Below are 13773 nucleotides of genomic sequence, written 5' to 3'. Positions count from 1 at the left end.
TTAATGTAGAAATAATATTTGTTTTAAAAGAAATATATTTTAAATGGAGCATTGTTTTTAAATTCAATTAGATTGCAGATTTTGATATGTAGAATTTTTAAAGCAAAATAACATAATGGATTGAGGTCAACAAGTATCTGAGCCACTAGGAAGTGTGTTATTTATTATTCGTGAGTTATTCACGGAACGATCAGCAAAGAGAATTGATATAAGGTAATGAGAAAAGTCGAAAGTAGTATTAGAAGTTTTAAAAAACTAGCTCTGAATAAACATAGATCTACTTACTTATCGTATTTGAAAGAATATATTTGGTGGCTTGATTATTGATTATTATTGATATGATATTTTGGACTATTTCTAAATCAATTAATCGATTTTTGAAGCTTCTGTTGTTGTTTCTATTACTTTCCTCCATTCGAATAAATTCAATATTCCAAAAATTAATGTTTTATAGAAATTTACTTTCCCCAGAAAATTATCAAATCAAACCCATGCTCCATTGTAAAAATTGAAAATTTCGATTCACAAAGTTTTCTAACAAAATGCCCCGAGTTTTGACTGTTTCGTTATCCCAACACCATCCAGCAAATAAAATAAGAAGTAGCGCGTAAGTAACACAACAATTCTCAATATATATCGCTTAACTTGTCCGAAATAAAAAAATCGATTTCTAAAAATTTGGTCTTGTTGACATGCTCAATACTTGTGTGACTCCTTGTGATCTCATGCCCAACAGTTGTATTAAGTTCGAGGCGATGCTCCATTTAGAATGTTTAAATTTAATATTGATCTCATCGTATTAATTAACACTTTCCCTTCTACCCAGATGCTAGCATTAATTCCGAGTCATCACTCAATCTGGCTAATAACAATAACAACAGTACTAGTGGCGATTCTCTTAACAACAATAACAATAACAACAGTGGCACTTGCAACAACATGCCTGGTCCAAGTGTCATACAGAACTCTACCAACTCTCTGAACAATTCGACGGCAAGCGGGTTGCACATGCATGACAATGACATGATCTCGCCGGTTTTGATGGCCAAGTTCCTGCACGACGAACTCAAAGCGGGCGAAACGAAGCACTGCGACACCTGCCAGTGTGCCAAAGACCTTACGGTGTTGGCAGATGTGTCCCACTCATACTCCGTCTCTACCCAGACACCATTTACATTGACCAACAGCAATGGCAATCTCAACGATACTACGACCCAGCTTTGCCTGCGCTGCTATAGCAATCTGAACTCGCCTTCACGTACAAACAGCCCATACAACAAGAACTTACTCAAATCCAGCGATTCGGTCATATCGGAGACGAAGAGTTCCGTGTCGGATTTGAATGAAATGGACAAATTGTTTACTCCCGTTAAAAAGGACGATCTCATGGTTAATCCGATTCTGGGCCACCACCGAATATACGACAGACCTTACGGTCACAAAAGTAGTGGTCTGACATTATCGACTGCAGCCAAGCTATCATACAACACTTTGTTGGACAACATGAAGTCGACCAATAGCTATCAGCGACGCTTTGTAGATGGCGGCGGAACAGCCCTGGACCTGCTGGAGGAAAAGGTCAAGAACACGGCACCAGTTAAGCTTAAAAAACCTTTAGAAGATATCAACGGCAATGATGACATACTTGATGAGCAGAAACCCCTCTTGGGTCCAAGTTTGAACGAAAATATACCCGTGGAGCCAGCCGAGGATACACTAAACGCTAAGACAAAACTGCGAACAGAAAGTTCTTGTGAACTTAGGAGGGGTGTAATTCGGGATCATATAAAATCGCCGACCGCCAGCACTAAAAGTGCTTTGGAGGCTTCGAAGACGTCTATTGAGGGTATGGTGAAGAGTGCCATGACTGGCAGCTTGTCGAGTGTCTGGAGTAGAAGCAGCAGCTGTGAGGGGGCGAAAATGTTTGAGAACTTCAATCGAAATCTCATCAAAACAATTAAGGTGAGTAGGTAACTCTTGTGCGAATTAATGATTTGCATCACATCCTCTTCATTGCAGGCTGAAAATCCCAAAAATAGAGGACCACGGTTGTGCGCCATGCGCATACAGCAAAATGGTCAAAGTAATATTCTCCTGGATAATATGGAATCCATTGAGGCTATCACGCCGATCATATACCGGAGACGGGAACGTCTTCTAGATGAAGAGCTCGACGATGGCAAGGACATCATTACATCCAAGGTAGCACTGGCAAATGCCAAGTTACAACTGCAGCAGCAAGACCAAATACAAAATGCCGTTGAGACGGGTAAAGAGGCTTTGGAAATCGAGAATACAACATCTGCTTTAGCAACCTCCTCTGTGATTGCCGATGGTGAGAGCGAAGCTAATGTTACGAGCGGAGGCACGGATTCGGAGAGACCACCAGACCAAAAAGAAATTGTGTTACCTGCCAAAGATGAAAAGACTGATAAGTTGGTAGTAGAAACCACAAAACCCGAAATGACCACAGCGGCCCCACCCCCTGTGACTTGTGATAATAGCTGTAAAAATTCGGCAGGTACTCAATACAGTTCAATGGCAGATAATATAGACTTCCAGGAGACGGTGATACTGCGGCGGCAGCAACTGAGCCGTGTAGCCGAGTGGGTCCAGAACAACTCCAAGCAAATGGAGAGAGAACAGCAAAAAATGGAAAAGCTCAACCATTGTGAATCCTCGCCCACGGACCAGCAGTCATCATCCTTTTCTACACTGGATCAGATCGATTCTGTGTCTGTGGAGAAAATGTCCACGGATTCCGGCTACAAAACAACGCCACAGTTCCAACAAATAGCCAATTCCAGTCAGGACGAGACCATAAAGACTTCCGATGAGTCGCTCTCGCCCAAGTCGGAGCTAATCAATGAAATATCCACACAGTTTAGTATAGATGCCGCCAACACTGCCTCCAATGTTAACCTTCCTGAGTCTCCACAGGCGGTATTAGATTCTTCGCCAAATACACACATCTATAGCACACCCCAGACCTACTATCGGCGAACATCGCGTTCTGGACTTCCCGTGGCATATACCGCATCGGAGCCGCAGGATTCTAGTTCTCAGTGCTCGCAAATAATTGCAACCGAACAGCCGACATGTGATATAGTCAACTACAAGTACTATCCCAGCGACAGTGACAAGAACAGATCCTCGCAAGCAAATACTCATGCCAGTCGCACGGAAACCGTAGACATTGCTCAAATGGAGTACAACGTCAAGCAATTTCTGCTGAAGCAAAATGAATGGTCGATGCGCACTGCGACCACAAGTCTGTCGACTGCTGCATCCACGCAAAGTCGAACGTCCACAAGACCCATTAAATTATTTTCTTCGACTTCCGCTGCTGGCTTTGGACCTGGAAAATGTGAGCGTATAATAAATAGTGGGCCCAACATAACACACTCCTCCCTGGGCATGATGTCGACATCGAATGGCGCTTGTGGTGGCATCCCCCAAAGAACTGAAACGAATTTATAAAAATCTAAGCCCGTAACGACTCGTTTTGTGCAGCTCTAATCTAAGCTTGTTTAATACTCCATGCGGCCTATAAAATGCCAAACCTAACCAATGTACATAACTGCATATACATATAAACATAGATAATAACATCCAGGTGTAGATAACATCCACAAACCCCTTTGGAATGTTTATATTACGATATAATTTTTTTTAAAAATCAGTCCTGAGTTTTTAACTGTTCATTTACGAATTGTGTTTACGAACATCCTTTGGCAAGCCAAACAGTTTGACTATTCATTCTGTACTTGTCAGCATTTCCAGATTCTTTGTGGTTGTTATAATAGTTAAAGTAAGATTTTCGTATAAACATAAGCGTGAGGTTTATTTTAGTTTTCCAACGTATCCGGATACTATAGTGCGATTGCAAACATTTAAAGATGACAATAAAATTGTCAGACAAATAAAAATAAAAGAATTTAAAATAGATATAAATAAAATCTGTTGCAAAGTATTGTACTCTTTTGCAAGCGAATTAATCTCTAAAGACAGCTATAGCTAAGTAAATATTCTCCTATACCAGTGCAGCTATAGCAAAAATAAAAGCGACAATGTATTATATAAGAGTTTAAGCTGTAACCCAAAATAAATTCCTATGACTTTGACGGGATAAGTTGTGGCCTGGAGCAATTGGCTCGTCGATTTATTTACAAGAAATCTAAAAAAAACACACACTTAATTGACAATAAAAACACCGTATGACTTTCAAGTTTATGCTTACAATTTCCTTTATTCTTATAAGTAATTTGCTACCATTGTCCTTTTAAAAGTGCACACGCGAGGCCAACACCATTTCAAGAAAAATGAGAAACTGTACGCTTGGCATTTCCATGATCTTAAATAGAACTTGTTTTTCAGTCTGACTGAAATAAACTGTTGCGGCATGTCACCGAATCTATGACTGAGTCGAATTCCAGGCCACCTTCGATGTCAGAGCTAAACTATAACCAACTGCATTTAGCAATGCCTCCATAGAGAAATTAGCTAAGAGAAAATTACGATAGGCTTAGTAAGCAATACACACACATACACATACCTATGTAAAATATACTTGTGTAATCATTCCAATCGAAGAAAATCTGAAAACCGACAGCAATAACAGTATATCATATAATTTATGAACAAAACTAAAAACAAACCAATTTAGACTAATACAAATATATCCTCTACCAAAGACACTGTACTCTATTCGCTGTATATTCTACTCATTGCCTAGCAAAAACAAAAAACATGTAACCGAATTATAGTCTAATATATTCATGTTGACACCCTGCCATTTACCTACACAACGGAAAGAAAGATATAAAACAAAACACTCACACATCCATCTACATTTAAGATATGTGCTTTACATTCAATGTCTAAACTCTTTATTAAATACAGTACCTTCTTCTATGGAAATCAATAAAATCTAAGTAATGTAACAACAAGTTATTACGAACTAAAATCAAATCCTTCCTTCAAAACTACCTAATGAAAGCTCTCACAACAGAATATAAATCAAATCATCTGGCATGTACTGTCGAACGGAATCAAATATACACTGTAGCTTCGTCTGAATAAATGTGCAAATACGAAATTTACTCGAATATTAAGTTTTTTATTTTAATTTCTGTGTTCTCAGTTTCAATCAGTCAGTTTCAATACACAACCTATATCTAATGCCATTTAGAACCAGTGTTGGTGTTTCAAGTTTCCTTAATGTACAAAAGCTTAAGCCATTCTAAATGTCGGATCGTCAAAATCTCTATTTTGTCTTGTGGCATTAGTTGCATTTACATATCTGAAAAAAAGTGGCAGTTACCATCTTTAACAAATCTGGAGATGAAAACTCCTTCGAAAACTAAAGGGAACTCCTTCAAAATCATCGTACTAGCCAATCAAAAGTTGGCAATCCTGTTACTACTTTTTACTTAGCCAGCATTTGTCAGGTAAAAAGTTTTAAACGAGAACGTAATATTTGCTTGAGTTCTCTTTTTTACTAAGAGGACGGGTTTTTAGTAGTAGTAATGGCAAAATTGGTAAAAGTTGAAGCTTTGTACATATTTAAGGTTATGTCTTGAATTGAAATTTGAATTGAATTGAAATAAATTTTATTTTAAAATACTTTATTGAAAGTTATCATAGAGTATTTTCATTTTCAAGATTATGATAAACTATAATTTTATATATTGTTTTTTTTTTTTCTTTTATCTTTTAGTATTACTTAGGTAGTTAGAAATATAAATAACGTTAAAGCTCATAAAGAAACTATTTAAATATCTATAAACGGCTTCATTTTTATAAATTATTGGTCCAACAACATTTAATGAAACAAAACATGCATATTTAATAACAACAAGAAAATATATATATTTACTTTCTATATAACCAACCACCTTGTCGTAACACACATATTTATTAATCTAATCATATACACAAATTGCATATACAAACATTTAAATATTATTCCAGACAGGCATATTTGTATACATGGATAAATATTTGTATGTAAATATTGTTTTATTATATAATTTTTCGTACAAAATTAAATCAAATTTCTTGCTTTTTCCAACATAAAAATTTCTTGCTCCTTAACATCAAAGAAATATTAGATGACGAGTCTTGAATTCGACGTAGTATTTTGGTATAGCTTCTTCAATGAACTATTAACTTCGCAAAGGTACAATGAGCCTCTTTAGTGACGAAAATTGAGTGCAGCCGGAACCAACTACAAATTTGTAAAATAAGTATTTTAATATTTGTTCTATAGCAATTGATATTTTTATATTAAATCCCTGTAGTGCTAACTACTGGAATTGGAAAAATCCAACTATGTAATTTGTATGACGTTCATAAAATGCAGCATTTATAAAAACCTGTCGTTGCCACTTTAAAGAATGCCACTACGGGTTTGTCCTTCGCTATAAAACAAATGTATTAAATATTTTGGAAACACCTACTGTGTTCTTGATTTTCTTTAAGAATGTAAATCAAGTAAACATTTGTCAAAATGTCTTAATAACGTATCGATTTGAAAGCAAGCCTTTAATTGTTCTCAAGACTATCCGGGGCTTTTTGAGGTAAAAGAAAAAAAACTTTTAAAATACAGGATATTTTTATTCATTGTCCCGTGGACAATTTCGAAAATGTCGGAGAATCAAATTTTCACAAAAAATACAATGTTTCATGTATTTTATGTTATAAAACGGTCATTATGCAAGCCACACACGATACGATCGTTGGTACAACTTGGAGGGTGGTGTTGTTTTGATGTGCGCAACAATGGTGTTGTCTCTTCGAAAATAAACACAAAATTAATTTCCGATTGTAACGTTTTATTTCCGATTGTAACGTTTGTGGGCATGTCGTATATAGCCCACAAACGTTACAATCGGAAATAAAAAAAATAATTTTTTGTACAACCGAAACACAACTTCATACAACCAGTTGTATCGTGTGTGGCTTGCATTATAAGCTATGCATTAGATATCATTTGAAAACTACAATGTATTTTTTGTTTTTATAATAATATGAATATTTTCAATGGTGATGCCTTAATTTATTATTTTTCAAACTTTATGTTTTACAATTACCTGCTCATTATAATACTACCTTATTATGTGTAAAACAATGAATAAACAGTCAAAAGCAGAAATCCAACAAACCAACTTCTACATCATCTCACAAATAAAGTTCGAAATGGAAAATGTAATTCTGGCAACAGCATCTTGAATGCATTAATAATTGCATAAATCTCGTTCACGAGACGGGCTAGCAAAGTAAATGAAACCCATTTAAATGCGACTGTATGTATATTGACTTATAATGAACACACAAATAAAAATTATACTCTAATACGAATAAATCAGTGTAGTTTCTATTTATTTGATGCCTTGGCAATTTAATTAAGGTAATGCCGTCGATAATAATAGCCCATTGCAAGTTCGCTTTAGTAGAATACCAAACATGAAGTCTGTCTGGTTACATTTCCTGCAAGAATTGTCTGACAACATCTCTCAGATAGTTACGTTATCTTTTGTCGGAAAACTGTAAAAAAGAAGAATTTTCCAAACGTTGTTCTCCAAAATGCAAAACAAAATTAGTCTTGGGGATTCCAAAATAAAAATGTTTTCAAATTAGTTTTGTCTGATTACTTTTCCTGCAGAAATTGTTCAGCAACTTCTTTCTGAGAGAGAGAGAGAGAGAGGAATTTTACTCTTTCGCAAAAAATCTATGAAAAGTAAACCGATGGAATCCCTGCAAATGAAGAAGAGTTGTAGGTGATTGGTCCAGCAAAAAATTGCAAACTCTCAGTGAAAGAACTATGACCTAGCCAGGTCGTCCCCTATTTGGATCCCCTTCCAAAGTACAACATTACCAACATCCTCTTGTGGTTGCAAATAAAACTATTATTTTTAATTGAATTCTTTTTTTATTTAATTCTTAAACTAAATACAAGGGGAGAAAATAAATAATTTTGTTTTCATGCGTGATACTAGCGAATATGGATTGTTTTCAAAATAATTGAAAAAATGGCGATGATTTCGTATTGAAAAATGACACATCTTAGAGTTCTAGGCTTACAATCTAGAGCGACGCTGCAGGTCCGTATCAGTGCTGCTGCTGGTCCTGAGTCGGGGAGGCATCATCTTGCACCACTATCAATTCCTCGGCTTGGTTGGTGTCTTCGAAGGAGTCGTCCACCTCGGCGCTGTTGCGAATCTCATTGCTCAGGTTGTTGGCAGTGACGACTACTTCCTCGGCAGTAGTAATAGATTGGTCTGCACCTTCGGGCTGATTGGCCGGTTGCGTGGCAGTTGTGTCAGCTGAGTGTGTACTGGCCTGTGGGGTGGCGTTGGCGTTGTTAGCATTGTTGCCTTGGAAGATGTTCAACAACCCCTGCAAGGGTCCTTGGGGCGGGTTGCCTGCAGCCGGGGTGGCTTGTGGATTGTTGTTGCCCATGAAGGTATTAACGAGTTGTTGGAAAGGTCCCTGTGGGCGTGCAGTCGTGGCATCGCCTGCGGCGGCTTGTTGCTGAGCCGGCGGTTGACCGCCAAAGCTGGACAGAGTGTTTTGGAATGTAGTTCCCAAATTGGTAGCTAAACTAGTTAGACCTTGGAATGCATTCTGAGTTGTGTTGACGACCGACTGAGCTGCGTTTTGCACCGTCGATATGGCGGGGGCTAAGAAAGCCGGAATAGTGGGGTTGGGGGTAGCTGGAGCAGTCTCGTCATTGGCAACCTGTTGACTATTTTGAGTTTGACCTGTGATTTGGTTGAAGAATTGGCCCAGTGGAGAACTCTGAATGAGTTGTTGTACGAAATTTTGTTGTGTGGTCTGACCGGGTGTGGCCTGGGTGGCTTGACGCAGAGTAGCCTCGGGTACGTTCTCTTCGTCATCGTTCGTAGCGGATGGTGAGCGTACATCCTCCTCAGAGTTGTCGGCTTTCACGAGAGATTTCAATTGTTGTGCGGATGGTTCCACATCGGCTGGCTTGTCGTCCGCTTGACTTGAGTCTGGCTGTACGGCTAGTTCCTCTTCTTGGGGAAGACTTTTGATTGTCTGAGCTACGATTTCTTCCTCCTTCACATCACTCGCTTCCTCCTTTGTTGGGGCTTCTTTTGCATTCTCTTCTTCGGCCTGTAATATTTTTAACAGTTCTGAGTTTTCTTCGACAACGGCCTCTTTGATTTCCTCTTTGACAGCGTCTTCATCGAGGCGGCGCTGGGCTTCGACTACAGCCTCAACAGCTTCTAATGTTTGCTCTTCATCCACTGCCTTGGCAATTTCCTCGGCTATTACTTCTGTAGCAATGTTTTTCACCTGCGATTGCAAATCAGCATCGTTGCCGGCCTCTTTGATCTCCTCACCATCTTGGATAATAGTCACTGGCACTAGAATTTCTTCGGTGTTCCGGTAGCGCCTGGGAACAACGGCCGCTTGACTCACTGCGACGAAGAAGAAAATCCCCAAAACAGCAATGGAGAAACGCATTTTTGTTGTTTTAGTTTTTTTTTCAGACGTCTGCTAATAGTTCCAAAGTAATCCACAATAAATTCCAAGCAAGCGGCCAACCAATACTCCTATACACTTCGACGTTGTTAACACTTTCAGTACACTCCGCCAACTGTTTAATATTTATTTGGCAGAAGCGCATTTATACGACAAGCTTTCGATGCCCTGTGGGAGCACTGCTGCTGCCGTTGCTGCGGCTGTCGCTGCCATTTCAAACTTCAACGTCCGTAGTATGTTGTTGTACAACTCGCATAGCTATGTCGTCAATGATATGGCCAGATTTGTGGCTGTGTGCATTTCACTGCCTGCATTTCCCAGTGCATTACAAGAAGGGTTCTACCCAGCTCACAAGTTGGGATTGTCGTTGTTGTCGCTTTTGCTTTGCTCTTTAATAGAATGTAGAGCTCGTGAAACATCATTTGCATCGATTCGGAAGCATATTGTAGCACATTTGAATTATTTTATATCAATTTTAAAAAGTGAAGGGAACTTCATTAGTGGTTATTGCGAGGATTGTTGAGGTGTAAGTAATAATTTGGCAGACGATAATTTCCATTTGAAAAATGTTTGAACAAAGATCTCTAACATGATTATTTAAGCATTAAAAATCGAGTCCAAAGGGTGTACGTTTTTGTGCGGCGGTACATGGAGATGGAGTCACATGTTCTGATCGGAGAATTTTAAACTGTAATTTAAAAATAAAGAAACTATCAGGACCAACGTTTTTAGCCCGGCTCAGCCAACACTCGAAAGTAGGTTAACATTTCTATTGGCAGCACCATAGCATAAGCACTTTAAAAACACCAACCTAATACTCCTTCGTCGTTCTACACCATATGTGAATGATTTTAATTTTCTCCGAGATTTCTAATTATTTTTTCAGCAATTTGCGGATTATTCTAAATTTTACTAGAAACGGAAGACAGATTTAGAAAAACTTGCCGATTTCATTGACCACATCCATACAACATTGTACTGAAATCGGAAGGAATTCGGAAATTTCATCAAAGATTCGGACTTAATTCGGAAAGAATTTGGAATAAAATGTTAGCTGGGTTGAAAATAAAAAGGAGTTATAGAAAAACATTTGAATGTGTGAAATTGGAAAATCTTAAATTCGGAATAGTTTTTTTAATTGTTTAGATTTTATTTACTTGTCTTGAAGATTTAGACCAAGCGTATTTGGGCAATACGGCAATACGGTATGGGATTGATTTTTCACATTTTCAAAGGAGATTTTTCTACTTTCCTTAAAACTGTAGGGAAATCCATTTGATATATCCGGATAATGCCAACAGCTGATAATGGTAAAGAATGAACGAAGGTGTGTGTGTGTCGATACGTTTCATGCAACATCTCGATATCAGACCATGTCATTGACCGCCTCTCTTGCAATGAAATGTGCGTGATTTTGTTCTTGCCATCTTCGTCCGCAACGCACACCAGCAGAACGAAGACCTAAGTACACATCTTCAACGGAAAGGCAGTCGGGCACCTCGCAAGTTGCCAATGTTGCAAACAAAAAAACAGAAGAAGTCAAACCGGCAGCTTTCGATGGTTTCTGTTCTTTGATTGGGTTTTTGATCTCTGACCAAAGTGGACAGTGCCTCCAATGCAGTTCAGTGCTGTTGTTATTATTGTTGTTGTTATTCGGATTGTTGAAGTTCATTGTTTGTTCAGCGTCTTCTGCAACTAACTAAAGAAACCAAATATTAGTTTAAGTTCAAGTTCTTAAACAGGTTTCATCTCGTCCATGACCACCACAGCGCAGCGCGCAGAGACAGCGCTGGCTTTGCAGGGAATTTCTAAAAATAAGGCAACCATTTCGTGGCAGCCATTAAAAGCCACAACTTTATTACACCTTCTTTACAGGTATCGATATTAACTTGAAAAAGTTGCTATTCCAGGTGATGGATTTTTCGTTTTATTCCACTTGCATTAAATAGTCATTTGAATACCTTTGGCATTTCCCCAACCCCCCAAAACGACGTAGTTCCAACCCATTGATATGCAAATGGTCGACACCAACAGCTTTCAATAACAAGGAAAAATGTGTCACTAGACCTTTATCTTTTTGTTTTCTAACTTTGAATTTTGTGAAGAAAGTTCTCCATTTGAACAGAGGTTGGAATTCAATGTAGGCTGCCTACCAACAGGTAAATGCTCAAACGAAATGCATTATAGAACGTTCGCAGCCAGGTTGCAAAGGTCATTCATGTAAATATGGCCATCGAAGTAAAATATTCTTTACTTCCTCCATTTTACGATAGTCCTGCAATTTGGGCAGTTTATTGCGAAACGTTGGTTAATAAACCAAAGTCTAGTGAATGGGCGAAGGGCGAGTGAAGAGAGAAATTGTGATAGTTGAGTTACTGTTGGAGAGAGGGAGAGAGAGAGAGGAAAAGGATTCTCAGTAAGAACTATCCGCAGCTCATCGAAAATCAACTGTTTGGTGACAGACGGCAATAATTTAATTACTTAAATTATCTAATATGCAAAAAAAAAGAAACAAATATTTCACCACATAAATAGTATTTTTGATTTGATTATCTCAACAGTTTAAAATTGTAACACAACAAGCCCAGGCTGTGGCTGGATTCTTGTTCTATGAAAACATGAAATGAAAAACATTTTCTTTATCAGCGTCACCCAAAATTCGACGTAGCGTTCACAAATATTCAACTTCACCACAATGGTTAAATGTTTTGTACGCCCGTATTTCCCAAATACGCCAGGTCCATATCTTAAAATCTAAAATCTAACATTCATTCAATTGCTCATATTTTCCAATTATTACAAAGCTGAGTAATTTTGTGTTTCAGACGTATTTGGGTAACTCTGATAGGAATAATTGTGTTTTACTTGTGTGGTAAATTCTTTTTCTTAAAAAATTTCTTTCTTAAAAAAACATTTCAACTTCACATTTCGCATCACCGCCTAAAATACGATTTCAAATATTTGAAAATTTGTAAAAAATTGGTGATGCCATTTTGAAAACATAGGTTTTTTTTTATTGATATTGATAAATAGAACAGAATGCTGTTTAAATCTATGCAAGATATACAGTTAGTCATTTAAATGTGTTTTCAGTTGCCAACCATTTGATGCAAAACAACACTTTCCATTGAAATTCAATTTCTCAATCAAAAATGTTGGGAGTAAATAAGCGTTATTTTAGTCATTTCCAAGGACAGAGAGGATTTGTTCATTAACAATCCAGGTGGGTTTCTTTGGAATTCTTGCTGTCTTCATTAGTTGATGATGTTGACCGAAAGCGACACAAATACCTTTTTTTTAGATTCAATGACTCAGCAAGTTTGTGGCTTAAGTCTTTTGTTTTGATCTTTAATTTTGCCAATTTGCAAATAATTTCGTCATTTATTGACACCTTTTTGAGGGTAAATACGATTTACGCTTCCACAATTGCAAGCGTGTTCCGTATCCAACCACACACGTTGGCTTGACATGCTAAGGAATGCTCGTCAAAACACAAGACTTTTGGTAAGTCTGCCCCAATATTGTCGAAAGCAACAACTACAAATATTATATAAATTATATTGGGCCTCTGTCGAACATAGCCAAACAATTGTTTCGCCTGTGCTTTGTTATTCAAAAAAAAAATTAAGACTACGCCCCAGCAAAGTGCCGCCACTATTGGCGTAATTTACTGTCTCAAATTGACGATTGCAACTGATTCGATTGCCAAATTTGCTGTTTATTCAAATAAAAGCGAATCTGAAGCTGAATCTGGAAAAAGATCCACAACCTTATTATGGTCGACTCTGAACAAATAACACCACCACTACCACCACCACCACCAAGAACAACAACAACAGACAAAGTTGTAATAACAGCAAAACAAATTAACACCTCCGTCACATACGCACGCGGTGCGATGGACGTGTACGAAAGCTAAGCGATCATCAGTTTGAGAGCGGCTTGCCGTCTTAAGACCACAGCCAGCAAAAAAAAAAACTGAACTGAAATAAATTTAACGAGCACAATTGGCGGGCAACTGGCTTAATTTTATTTAACAACCCAATGATGGACTTTCACTCCATAAAAATGCCACTTAAAAAGCTGACTAAAACATCGGACAGATTCGCACCAGAATCCCATCCCCCATATCAGCTGCATAGAACATAGCTTTGTGCATACATTCGTATCTAAGTTCTGCATTTGGCACTCGTCAATGTGGAATGGAGAATTTGGCGGTTGGCATTTGTATGCCATACAGACAACTCCCGAAATCCGTAG

The 13773-nt window shown here is 37.9% G+C and overlaps 2 protein-coding genes across 2 annotated transcripts; one reads left to right on the top strand and one right to left on the bottom strand.

Moving 5' to 3' along the window:
* Window positions 1–455: 455 nt before the first annotated feature.
* LOC105262357 (uncharacterized) lies at window positions 456–7366 on the top strand. The gene is made up of 3 exons (XM_011297181.3): window positions 456–607; window positions 827–1962; window positions 2020–7366. The coding sequence occupies exons 2-3, from the start codon at window positions 940–942 to the stop codon at window positions 3478–3480; spliced, it is 2484 nt and encodes an 827-aa protein (XP_011295483.2). The 5' UTR covers window positions 456–607; window positions 827–939; the 3' UTR covers window positions 3481–7366.
* A 659-nt stretch (window positions 7367–8025) lies between these two features.
* On the bottom strand, window positions 8026–9646 carry LOC101893225 (20-hydroxyecdysone protein). Its single transcript, XM_005190728.4, has one exon. It carries the CDS (start codon window positions 9493–9495, stop codon window positions 8113–8115), a length of 1383 nt encoding a protein of 460 aa, XP_005190785.2. The 5' UTR covers window positions 9496–9646; the 3' UTR covers window positions 8026–8112.
* Window positions 9647–13773: the final 4127 nt, after the last annotated feature.

Source organism: Musca domestica, unplaced genomic scaffold (genome assembly GCF_030504385.1).
Source record: "Musca domestica strain aabys unplaced genomic scaffold, Musca_domestica.polishedcontigs.V.1.1 15, whole genome shotgun sequence".
In the NCBI taxonomy this organism is placed as follows: Eukaryota; Metazoa; Arthropoda; class Insecta; order Diptera; family Muscidae; genus Musca; species Musca domestica.
This window is presented reverse-complemented; position numbering and strand designations above follow the sequence as displayed.